Raw genomic sequence first — 13,266 nt, 5'->3', positions numbered from 1 at the left:
GAGAGAGGGTGATTTTTCCATTCCTTTTTAATCAGAGACTGGACTTTTTTCATTATAGGGAATGACCGGCGCCGCTTCTGCTCTAGACCGCCGAACATGATGCTCAACCAAAAAAAGTCTGTACAAGACATATATTACCCCCATTATGGCTCTACCGGCTTTAACAAGTTTATCCATTTTGTCCACAGAAAAGCAGTTGTGCACTCCCATGTCCTCTTCTGAGACAATGAAGATGAAGCAGATGAACCAGTGTCCCTCTTCCTCTGAACTACTGGAAACCCCAGACTCTGGGCACAATCTCTTAGATTTCTTATCCCTACTACCCCCCTGGGACAGGGATTTAATGGAGTTCTTGACATCCGTTTCAATTATGGTAGAGTTTCTTTCTCCCAGGTAACGTGCAGCTCTTCCCCACAGAGAGCACAATCCCTGTGTTGGCCTTCGCTACACGCTTTCTTCCCTAAAACAAAGGAGACGAAAGGGGGGACCCCTATTACAAAGTGAACATTCACGAAGGTCACTTACCAATCAGACGCAACTGGGGAACCGGACTTGGAGGAGGGATCATATCGGCTGATAGATCTCCTCTGGAGGTTGGGGGGAGATTTGTCCACCATGCTGGAGCCTTTGCTATGGTGATAAAACCTGCTGCTTCTTCCACCCGAATGTCCGCTGCCACCACTGCCACGCTCATGATGTCATGAAGTCATCTGGGCGTCTTAATGCTACCGCACCTTTTGCTGCTGCCATGGCTGCCGATTTTGTTGCGGTTGCTGCTGCAGTTGTTGTTCCTCTGTCTCCTTAGATATCTCCATTTCTTAGAAGGGATCCACAGAAGCTGTATAGAACGCCTTCCTGATATTCCAACCACCTTTTTAAAGGGGAACCAGTCCCCAGCGTATTCCCCCATCGTTTGCCAGAAACGACTTCCGGTCATGTGACCCCGGCGATTGTTTCATCAGGAAGAGCCTCCGGTGTGTCAGCAGCCACGAGTGTGGTGCTGAGGCTGCACTCCTTCGCTCACCCATGATGACCCCTGAACTCAGCAGTGATGCTTCAGGATCCTGCACCAGCCAAGTTAAGGGCATCCCTGCTGCATGGATTGGACTGGTCAGGCCTGGAAGCAATACCAACGTCCATTGCCTTGCCTCCTGACTTCAGGTACACCCCACTGAAGGTTCACCTGTCAAGGACAGAAAACGAACTGATGCGAGGGAGAGGTACTTTTATTCTGCAGGTTTCCTGTCGTTGAAGGGCGGATCACATCTCTCCGTGGTGCCATCATGGGTGAATGAGAAATGTGCAAATACAATAATGAATCAGGCCATGAGGGTATGTGCAAACATCTTTTTTATATGGATTTTAAATTATATCAGCAAAAAAAAAAAAAAAAAAAAAAAAAAAAAAAAAAAAAAAACACCCCCCCTCCCCAAAAAAAGCCCACTTCCAATTCCACATAGACCGAAGGGGCCACAAGTTCTAAGCATAATACAAGCGGATATGACAACATCCCAAATTATTACCAAATGTGTTTAAGATTATTCTTCATTACCAGGACCCTCCTGCCTCCAAGGTTGGAAACACACATGCAATTTTTGTAGTCACAGACATAAGTGGTTCTGCAGGAAAAGCCTTTCCTTTCCATTTCAATCCACTACAGGCATAAACTGACAGTGCATTTACTCAGGGGCGGACACACCAATGGTGCAACCGGCAAGGTGGCTCCGTTCCAGCTGCACAATAGCACACAGCATTTGTCACAGACTCTTAAGGAATTATTGTACTACAAAGGGCCCATATGCTGCTCTTGCACAGGGCCCCTATTCTGTGTGTGTTCGCTCCTGAACCTACTGTACATGTACAGTTGCCTGTTGTTGCACTATTATCCATTGACAAGCCAGACAGTAATGCTTCACTCACACGTGTGAAACGTTAGTGTTATGCGATTTTTTAGCACATTCACACATTCATTAAAATAACAGACCTGAGAGCAAGATCCATGTGACTAGGAGCAACTCCTATTCTCATCCAATTTTGCAGATAAGAATTGTTCATTAAAGTCTACGAGGTCCATGAGGCACAGATAGAAACTGGAAGGCTTCCGATTTGCCTCTTTTTAATCCGTTTCTTAGTGATATGACTTATTAAAAAAGTCATGTGACCTTTCAGGGGGTCTTTTTATTGGCAAGCACACATCTACAGTGTTAAAAACAAGAGGATGTAACTAAGATGACATCTGAAGGGAGAAAATAAATCTACCTGCTCCTCTCAGATGGTAACATTCACACGGAATATTGAAAAGGGGTAGTCAGACAAAGGGCCTAATTCACCATTTATTGCACTCGCTTTTCTGTTTTTGTCTAGTAGTACATGCATTATTCCCACCAAGTTTTTCAAAATGATGCACGTAGCTCAAATTTTGCACAAAATAAACAAAAAAATAAAAACAAAAAAAAAAAAAAAAAAGGACATTTGGCAAAAGTGTCAAACAGAATAAGGCAAAAATACTTAAGCTGCTAAAAAAGGAGGAAATTACTGTGGATTATATTAATGTGGAGGAATGGCAATGATGAATCTGGGCCTTAGATTCTTTGTGCAGTGACTAAGTTACAAAATGCCTGCAGGACCTATAAATGACAACACAAAATAAAGAAATTGTTCATCAACGAGTAGACGGAAAGGGCAGACTTAACGGTTACATACATAATATTCAGACTCCATGTTCATTTTTTCACTGGGATTCAGGTTTTCTTCTCCCTGTAACAAATCAATTTGTCAGTGACGTCAAACATCTTTAAATGTACAATTTTTCAAAGACAAAAATTCTTAGGCGAAAACAAAAAATATATGTTCAGAACCAAGGGCGGATATACTATTGGTGCAACCTGTGCAGTAACACAGGGGCCTAACAGATAAGGCTATGTTCACATGTCCAGTAATCATCTGTTAGAACAGATGCAGCAGTCCGTTAACAAAAAAAGTTGTGCAGTCATCTTTTGACCTCCTAAAAGAAAAAAAAAACAAAACACGGATTTCAATCTAGATACATTTAAAAAAAAAAAAAACAACAACATTGAAATCTAGGCTTACTGGATCAGTTTCCAATAAATGATTACTTGAAAGTTCACATGTCCAGTAGTATATGTGAAATATTTTTCCAACTCCAGTAAGCAAAAAAAAAAGAAAAAAAGATCCTTTTCAAATGGGAGGAAAACGGATGGCTATTTAACAAACCCGTTTTGGGAGTGTAATACTGTCAGCAAAACTCACTTCTGATGTGGAATCGATAGGATCGGAATTCCCTTTTTTTTTTTAAACAATCATTTTTATTAAAGGTTAACATTTGGATAAAGCATGAGTACAAAGAATTCACATCAAAGCTTTACATGAATACGCAAAGATAGAAAATCCCCCCTACCCTTCTCTCCTCCCAAAATGCAGCAATTTATGTAATGCATAACGTCCTCCAAACCGGAAATAAAACACTCATCTACCCAAGCAACTCTGTTTCGTTTTCAATTTTGTTCGCCCTATTATCCATGTTACTTGGTTACATGTGTCCCGAAACCACCTAACTAGACCTTCAAGATCCCCAAAGTGCCTTGAATGTCGTTTAATAAGTACCACTCGGAATAAGCAAATGGCTGAACCACCCCCACGATTTCTTCTAGTGAGCATTTCCTTTCTAGGAATCGTCTCCACTTTTCAAAGAATTTCCCGGTCAGTTTGGTCTTATGCCTTTCTGTCTCCAATTTTTCTAAAAGCATCAGCTGTTTTAGGTTGGACACCACTTCCTTCATGGAGGGAGCCTTCTCCGATATCCAATTTCATAGAATGCATTTTTTTGCCAAGATCATGATACTGTGTATTAGGGTGTGTCTGCGTCCCCGTTGGCCTATATCCTCCCCTTCAAACCCTTCTCCTCTGTAATGAAAAATCCAGAAGTATGGATCTAATGCCCAAATCCCCCCCCAGATCCTCTTAACCAGACTGCTAATACTCTTCCAAAAAATTTGAATTGTTTTACATCTCCATAACCCGTGAAACATGTCAGTATTATCTTCTTGGCATTTCGGGCAGGGCCTCCATCGGATTCCACCCTCCCCCCGAATCGGGACATTGAACCCATAGATGGCCCTATGAATGATCCTAAATTAATTTGTCTATAGCATTTTTACATAACTCCCTCTCAATCGAACATGAATCTTTCATAATCCAGCCTTTAAGCTGTGAGTATTGTATACTTTGAAAGGGGCTGAGATTAAATCATACCACCACTTCCTTCTCAGTCATCCATCTCTTTTCTGTCACATGCATAATATCTTTCATCCGTCTCACCCCTTTTGCTTCCATTCCTTAAAGAGTTTATTTTCCTTTCCCAGCTTAAAATTCGGATATGCCCAAGGTTCCAAGTATTTAGACACTTTCCGCGAAAGCCCCATCTTTTTCCGTACCGCTTTCCAAGTTAACAGCGTGTCGCGACATATTATGGAGTTTCTAATTTTCGGGCTAATACATGACATAGGGGAATGTAGCAGCGAGGCCAGGGCCCAAAAGGGCTACAAAATTCACCCTCTAGTTTAATATCCGAATGTCTCTCCGATCCCCTAAGCCAATCTATTACGTGTCTAGTGAGGCAAGCTAAATTGTATGTTCTGACATTAGGAGTGTTTAGGCCTCCCCACTCAGGAGATAGCATCCTAACTTTTTTTCCCTTCCACAAGAAAGATGTGAATGCTTTATGTAATCTACAAATATCTTTGCGTTTAAGCAGTAAAGGAATTGTCTGTAAGGGGTATAGCAATCTTGGAATGCACATCATTTTAATTAAGTGATTTGTTGCTAACAAGGGTAGTGGCAGACCAATCCAGCCCTGCAACTGCTTCTCCTTTTTGGATATTAGAGGTGAATAGTTTAGGTTGTATACTGTATCTGCGGAGCGGCCCAGATGAACCCCCTAGATATTTAATAGAGGTTTTTGCTATTGGAATCCCACACATGTCGGCTCGCCTCTCCTTTTTCCCTTCATCATTAAGTAGTAGAATCTCGCATTTCTTTTTATTAATTTTAAAACCTGCAAAATCTCCAAATTTCTCTATCAAAGATAGCGTATTACCTAGATCTTTCATGAATAAGATAATATCATCGGCAAACAGTGCCGTCTTTATCTCCCTACCCCCTATCGGTATACCTTCAAAACTGTCCCCACCATTTAGAATTCTCGATAGCGGTTCTATAGCCAGGTTGAATAGCAGAGGCGATAGCGGGCATCCCTGACGCGTCCCTTTCTTCAGAGGGAAGATGGCCCTGTGGTTAAGGACCCCATTAAAGTCCCCTCCGACTATTATGTGTGCTTCATTATCTTTAGCAATGTTTGTTTCTAATCATCTAAAAAATTCCTCTTGTTTTGTGTTAGGTGCATATACGTTATGTATGCTCATAGTACCCGATGGCCCTGTGATCACTAAATGTTGCCACCTTCCCTCTGAGTCATCTTCTTGTAGAATAAGAGAATGATTAAAGTGTTTGCTCATAAGTATCAATGTGCCGGCTTTCCTCCCATGTGCCGGAGATCCATATATCGAACCCACCCATGTTTTCTGCATCCTGAAAAAGTCTTCTCTCCCCAAGTGTGATTCCTGCAGTAAGGCTATGTCTGTCTTTAGTCTCTTCAAGTGTCTTAGGACCATTGCTCTCTTCCCGGGGACCAGAGTCCTTTAACGTTCCATCATACGATCTTAACCATATTCTAGTGGTATGTTGTTCTTATCCTGAAATTTCTGCGAGAGTTTTACAAACCTAATGTCTGATCTTTGGTTGGTGATGTAGCTGCAATTTATCCCTCCCTCCCCTCCCCCAAATATATCCACAACTTCCCCATAAACATAGTTATAATATTTTACATAACTTTTTGTGACTTCCATCATTCTGGCCACACTACTTGCATCCCATAACCCCATCATTCTTATTCTTGTATCTTTCCCGAGCTCTACCCTTTTCAGCTCCCTCCCAATCTATTAAATTTTTAACTTCAGAAAGAAAAGGTAATACGACCTTTCTCGAGATTTGTCCAGCGAAGAGCAACTTATGTTAGATATCAGAAAAAAAAAAAAGGGAGAAGAGAAACATACATACATACATACATAATTTATTTTTTTCATCCAGATCTCTCCTGCTGTTGAAGCTTAATCAACATTTAGCAATTTCTTTATCTTTACCGAGTCTTTTTCAGGGACCTTTATTTGATGTCTTGCGAGCTCCGACTGGTGATCTTTGTTCCCCAGGCCTGTCTCCGTCTGCACCTTTCTCGGCCTGTGGTCTGTTCGTTGACTCTTGGGCTGACGTCATTCCCTCTTCTCGGTTTTTCCCCGGATTTCTCTCTCTCTGATAGGTATAATCTTTCTGCTTCTATGTGGTCCTTGTAGAACTTGAAGGTACCATCTGGACTCTTCATCTTCAGAGTAGCGGGGAATATAAGTTGAAAAGGTATCTTTTTATGGTATAGGGCCGTGCACACCTTGCTAAATGCCTTTCTCTTCTTCGTCACCTCTGCCAAGTAGTCTCCAAAGACCAAAATCTTGTGTCCATTAATTTGTAGTGTGCGGTGCCTTTCTCTGAATGCTCTTAGAATCTCTTCCTTGTGCTTATAATCCAGGTACTTGGCAATGGCCAGTCTGGGTCTTGGATGTGATATTTGTCTCTTATTTGACAGACATTATTACATCCTCCAAGTCTGCTATTCGCTGCTCAGCCTCTTGCATCCTATTGTCCTGCATCTCAAATCTTGCCTCCGTCTTAGACAGGGAGGCTTGTATTGCTGCGGTTATGACCTGTTAAATGTCCTGTGATATACGTGATGACACTTCGCTGGCCATTTTGTCAGTCTATGATGCACTCATGGGGTTTGTTCCCAATGTTGGCCTTGAGGCTAGTGCCTCTGCGTTTCCCTTTGGGCTCAGAGCTGGTCATTTTATGCTCTGTACCTCCTTCGGCCCAGGCTGATAAGGCTGAATCAGTAGCGCACTGGCTGCGTTCTCCCTGCCAGGCATTCTCTGCATGAGGAGTTTGCTCCTCCCCCCACTCTGCACTAAAGGCCACATTGTTATCTCCCTCATAGTCTTCCATGGTATCCTCTGTTAGGCTGTCTCCTGATGTTATGTAGGCCTCCTGTGTTGCATCCACGGCTTTCTGTTTATCTCCTCTGTCTCTCTTGCCCGCTGTCTGCCTTTCCCCCTTCCTGTGGTGCTCCTCTCTGTTCTCCAGCAGCATCTCTCCTAGGGGGGGGGGGGGGCGGGGAGTCTTCTCCACCGGCGCCATGACACTCTCCTGATGGAGCGATTCATCTCCACGGTTCTCGGGGCTATCTCCAGTCCCCGCGCTCCGCAGCAGGCACCTGTCCATGCCGGTCACTTCCCCCTCTGCTCCTGTGGGTATTCTGAACCTCGGGCAGGCTCGGCGGCTCTGGATTAGTCGCTTTACTGGCAGGGTTTGCGGGAACTGATCTCCTACACCACTGCAGCAGCCAGGGCAGGAACTGGAAGTCGGAATTCCCTTTTAAGTCTTAGGCCATGTGACCACACAGTGAGTTTTTGACGCTACATATTTTTGCTGCATAAAAACGGCAGCGTTTTACAGCTCCAGCAAAGTGAATGGGATATATAGAAACTTTATGGCCACTGTGCTTCTTATTTAGGATATGTGCACATGATGTCTCACCGCCTGTGGCCCTGACGCTACGGAGAAGCCGGCGGCGGCTTCTGCTCAATAAGCTAATGAGCGGATGCTCCCCCCCCCCCCACATGCAGACATGAAATCAGCCAAGTTCCCTTTAAGAGGCTTAAGTCCAGGGGCATAATGATCACAGTTGCAAAGGCCGCGACCGGGTCTGTGAGGGTGGGTGCCCGCCGACGCCAGCACAATCTTCAACTTCCTCGGACGCACTTTCAGATGAAGTGTATTGTGGTGCAGAGACCCTTTGGGTCCGTGCCTGGCAATATATGCAGCCAGCCCAGAGGCCAGCAGCCGATGTGGGGGGAGGTGGGGGAGAGCACATGGCAGCACCGTCATGCGCTCCTGTCATTTACTCCATATTCCGCCTAGAATTTTGCTGAAATGTACTTTTATTTAGAGGTGTTAATTATAAAATGTGTGTCCCCTGTGGAAAGCTACACCTTACACCACTAAGTCCTGTCCACATTCCAAAAAGTAAGCGTAAACTGAGTAAAGTAAGAAAACATCTCTATTGTGCAAATATGGCACGCAGCATAATTTGTGCTTCAATAATTGTAAGTTGGAGTTTATACAATTACTTTTTCTGTATTTTTTTTTTTTTTTTTAAACCCCAATGAAATACAGTACCTAAATTATCAAAATGTTTTTTCGCCAAGAATGCGTTATATTAACACTAATATAGTTACCACTTACCATGGTGCGCTGTTCTCAATAATGCCTCATCTTGGCTGTAAAGTTTGGTTCCTCTGAAGCAGTGTTTCCCAAATCCAATCCTCACAGCCCCCAACACATCAGGTTTTCAGATGAGAGAATTTCTGCTGCCTTTATAGTGATTCCAACACCTGGGCCATACTAAGGAAATCCTGAAAACATGACCTGCTGGTGGCTGTGACGTCTGGATTTGGGAAACACTGCTCTGAAGCATATATAAGATTAGGAGAGCCCCTGGGAGGACTCACGCAGACGTCTGTGGATCTCAGAGAACAGCAGCTTCATATATTTCTATGAGGCAGTCACGCTCTTACCAGGAGACTAGCGGCAGTGATTGGACCGAGATACACAGACGTCTGTGTAATGCAGGTGCCGGAATGCAACGCACAGAGACACAAGGCGAGAACAGTCAGAGATGTTTGTAAACCGTTTTATACAACAGGTATACTGAAACAAGGGATTAGCAACAAGGGTAATGAACAGTGGTTTGAAATATCAGAAAAATACGAAATTTCTTAAAGTAAGGCGCAGTCTCTTAAAATAAGGTGCAGTCTCTTAAAGTAAGGTGATGCCCTCAAGCATGAGAGACACCACACAAGTTCTTTAACCGTGAATTTGGCCCTAGCGGGGGTCACCGGTTATTCCCGCTAGGCCGTGAGTCTCTTTCCGGATGAATTCAATTAAATCACGTTGTGCTACTTTAGCCCCAACCGTTCCCCTCCCAACCCGAGTACTTAAACCCAATTGTCCCCAGTACCGTAGGTGAGCAGTGGAAGTGACGGCCCTGCTCACGTATGCAGCTCCTCTCTGCTTGGCCATTGGAGGCAGTCTCTCGAGCCTTGGATAGGGGGGGGTCCAGGCCTCGTTTGTCGGCGGCCGACGTCGGGTTTCGCGAACTCACTCAGCACCGCGATCAGGTTCCTAGTATCCTCAGCAGGCACAGCACTCGGGTCACAACTGAGGGATCCGGAGCTCTTTTACCGGTGCCCGGCTGGAGCACCTTTCAGGCCTCTGGATTTGGCCTGTCACGCGGGGTTTCTCAGGACGCAGGGAGCACGTCTGCTCCTCTCTGCTGCTTGGCGCCAAAGACCCCTCAGGTTTGGCGCGCTGGCCTCTTATCTCTCTGAACTCCTTCCTGGAAGTCACCTGATCGGGTCCAGCGTCTGAATCTGCCCTCCCTGCAACTTCCCTTGTATATTTCGGTTCCGCTTGACTGTCTCTGGCCAGTAGATGGCAGTCTCGCTCCATCCTTGAAACGTCATGTTGAAGTTCTTTTACAAGCTTTCTTGCTCGTTCTACATTTGCACGAGCCATCAGGCTATGTGCCCGCAATGAGTTTTTGACTCTGCATATTTTAGCTGCATCAAACACAGCTTTTACATTTCCAGAAAAATGGATTGAATTTCTATAAAAATCTCACTGGGCTTCCCACTTCTCCTCAATGTAATTGGACCGGAGGTGCAGGTTTCAAATCTGCAACATGTTAATTTCTCTTGCAGTACACCACATAGAAAAAAAATGGAAAGAAACCCCAGCATCTAAACCGCGTGTAAAAAAAATAAATAAATAAATAAATAAAATGTAGCAATAAAAAAACGCAAGTAAATGAATCGGTGCAGAAAATTAGCAACATCATTAGTTCAACAAAAGGAATGGGGGGCAGTAGGGGCTGTCACCCCAGGCTCCATCACATGAAGGGGCAAATCTGGACCCACAGACACTTCTGTGATGAGGCAGAACACCACAATCTGAGGCGTCAAGGAGAAAGCAGCACAATGCACATGGGCTAGCACAGCAGCCAGTCTCAGTCCATGCAGCGGACGGACGGTGCAAGGTGTCTGACCTGATCCACTTCTTCCAGGCTGGCAGCTCTGCAGTAAGTTGTTTCTCCCCTGCACAGTGATTGCTTCACACACACTGGGTCCTAGTGCCCTCCTTGCATTTTACTCAGACACTTCCTGGTCCTGCCTGCAAACCTCATCAGTAAGTGGGGATGGAAATTTATTAGATTGATTAAATGCATGCATGTCATCTTGACTGTAGGGTGAATGTGAGAGGATGGGGGACTGAGCACTGGGGGCTGATTATTATACCGTATTGTTATGAGATTATATGCACTCCATCATATCTAATGGTTGCTGTCCGGGGAGGATGGGGATGGGTATGTAGGGGGCTTTTTATACTTATTAGTATGACAAGCCCTCATACAGTAACCATGAGCTGCATCATATTTAAAGCACCACTCCAGTGTTTTTTTTTTTTTAAAGGAGCGTTGCTTAAATTCCAAGTCCCCTGCCCCCTGTCTGATACATACTTTCCGGAGTTTTCATCCGTTTTCGCCGCTACTCCGGTCTTTCTTTCATGGCCTTGTTCTGGCTCTCAGACTTGTATTGAGAGCGTGTGACTTACCTTCTGAGTTACGGCCAGTCAGAAGCCGCACTCACAAGATGGTGTCGCGGGACCGGAATGGTGCCGGTGAAGAAGCCCGAGGGCGAGTTTATGACTGGGGGCGGGGGACTTGCGTTTAAAGCGCCATTTCAGCGCTGAAAAAGACAAAATGCTGAAGTGGCGCTTTTAGAATTTCATAAAAAGCAATTATAAAATTATTAAAAGGCTTAGGATAAATGTCTGTAGTCACTTAATGTGACTGCAGACTGCCAAATCATGACAGGGTGCGCCTGCTGTGATAAGTCACCAATATCACCGGCGTTATCTGGTGGTCTTGCGACCACTCTTGCTATTTGCATGTGCAGACTAAAAAAGTTTGGCTTCTCTCAATAAGAGAATTGAGAGAAGCTGAAAGAGGCTAGCCATCACCTGACCGCCTGCTCACATCAGCAATGCTGCGGCCATTATTACGCAAATTTATTCACCCTCCCTTGGCATTTTTTGTGATTTGCTACCTCACAACCTGGAATTTCACTGTTTGAGGGTTTGCATCAGTTCATGTAAAGAGCATGCCTACAACTGTGAACCAGTAGCGTAGCTACCGAGGTGGAAGGGGATGGGGGGGCAGAGGGTGCTGTCGCCCAGGGCCCCTCGTTCTGAGGGGCCCACCCGGAGCTACTGCCACTGCTAACTATATGGGCGTGCGCAATATAGTTAAGCTCCACAGTAGTGCTGGGAGACATGATCTCCATGCACTATAGCTGTCTGTTCTATAGATGGGGGAGGGAAGTGAGCGCCCAGGAGCTTATGCCCCACGGGACGCTGATTTCAAGCACTGACCCTGTATGGTGCCTCCGGCATATTGCAGACATGTCCACACTGTACGCTGCGTGGACATGTCTGCCGGAGAGAAGAAGTCACAGCAGTGCTTCTTTCCTACAGGTCCAGGAGAGGAGCAGAACATGACAATACAAAACCCACTTCCCATAATTCACAATAACTCAAATATGGATAAATAATGGCAGTGATGTTTATTTTGGGTAACTAAATTAAATAAGTAGAATATAAATAACCAAACAATTAAATAATTAACAAATACTCCAATCCACCCAGCAATCATTGGGCGATTTTCCCTCAAATAAGCAATTGCGGCAATAAAATAAAAAAAAAAATTAAATTGAAGGGAGGGGAGGGCGGGATCTACGTCTCCGACAGCTGGACTAATGCACAGTTGGAGAACAGCTGTCTTTTATAGTTTAAAATCCTTCCTGCATTTTTCTTGACAGACAATCAAGGTGCAAGAAAAAAGAAACGCCAAAAAAACTGTTCAGGCCAGATAACCTGCTCGTGGCTCACACAGCTTTAGTTTTGAAACCTTTATTAACATATAAGCAAAGGGGATAAAATAGACCAAATAACAATGAAGGGGTCTGTATTATCATGAGACCCGACTTATATTTTGATTGAGGGTGGGGGGGCTTACAGGAGACAGGATGGTGCAGTAAGTAATAGCTCTGACTGCTGCCTACTTACGAGGCCGAAGGTGTCAGGACGCTGCTCCCCTCCTGACAAGGGCTGGCTGGATTCCTATCTTGCTATCTGAGGCACAGTGGATTTATGGCGGCTGTTTGAACGATTAGGACAGGCAGCATTTAGGATGCAGTATACTTTGTGCTGCGTCCAAACCACAGCGTTATATGAACGCAGGTGAATCCGCATGTGTTCATTGAAAGTTCATATTCATGGTCTTTAATAGCGGGCACACTGACTGCAGAGCTGGCAGCAGGAGCCGCGTTGCGGCTACAGTGTGCCGGCTCTTAGAGTGAATGGTCACTGCTCTCCATGCAGAGTCCTGGCGCGGGGAGCAGTGACTATTCTGGCACAGCATCTCACACTGTGTTAGGGCGCATGGCAGGGATGCAGGAGGGTCGGCAGCAGAGCGGGACGCAGCGCTGGAGGAGAGAGTAGGTGAGTATGATTGTTTATTTTTTTTTGTGGGCATCGTGATGCTGCTCAGAGGGCCGCACGCATGCCCGGATGGGGAGGATCAAGGGGTGCCACGCATGTCATTATGTGTGGGGGATCAAGGGGTGCCATGATGATGAGGGCCACGTATACCAGGAAGGAGGGGTCATACATGGATGGGGGATATTAACAGAATTTGGGGACATTACCTCAATACCAGTGTCAGCAGCAGACCCCCTCCCCCATAACAGGGCATCACGACCACATTTTTTGCTTACATTTTTTTTTCTATTTTCCTCCTCTTAAACCTAGGTGCGTCTTATGGTCCAGTGCGCCTTGTAGTCCTAAAAATATGGTACATACACACAATCTCACTAATTAATAATCAACATTAACAGAAATAAACACTTGCACATATTGTGTGCGCGTGTGCATCTCACTAAATTAGAATATCAAATTGTTAATTTATTT

General features: G+C 44.8%; 1 protein-coding gene across 1 annotated transcript in view; it reads right to left on the bottom strand.

The window, feature by feature from the left end:
- SYCP2L (synaptonemal complex protein 2 like) overlaps positions 1 to 617 on the bottom strand; it is a 250,185-nt gene extending 249,568 nt beyond the window's left edge. Inside the window, exon 1 of the mRNA XM_073676941.1 lies at positions 526 to 617. Coding sequence (XP_073533042.1) covers positions 526 to 617 — 92 coding nt within the window. The remainder of the gene's footprint in view (positions 1 to 525) is intronic.
- Positions 618 to 13,266: the final 12,649 nt, after the last annotated feature.

The sequence above is a fragment of the Phyllobates terribilis genome, unplaced genomic scaffold, assembly GCF_046119375.1.
Source record: "Phyllobates terribilis strain yellow unplaced genomic scaffold, ASM4611937v1 Scaffold_4__5_contigs__length_816908805, whole genome shotgun sequence".
Classification (NCBI taxonomy): domain Eukaryota; kingdom Metazoa; phylum Chordata; class Amphibia; order Anura; family Dendrobatidae; genus Phyllobates; species Phyllobates terribilis.
The sequence above is the reverse complement of the archived record's forward strand: the minus strand, read 5'-3'. Positions and strand labels throughout refer to the sequence as shown.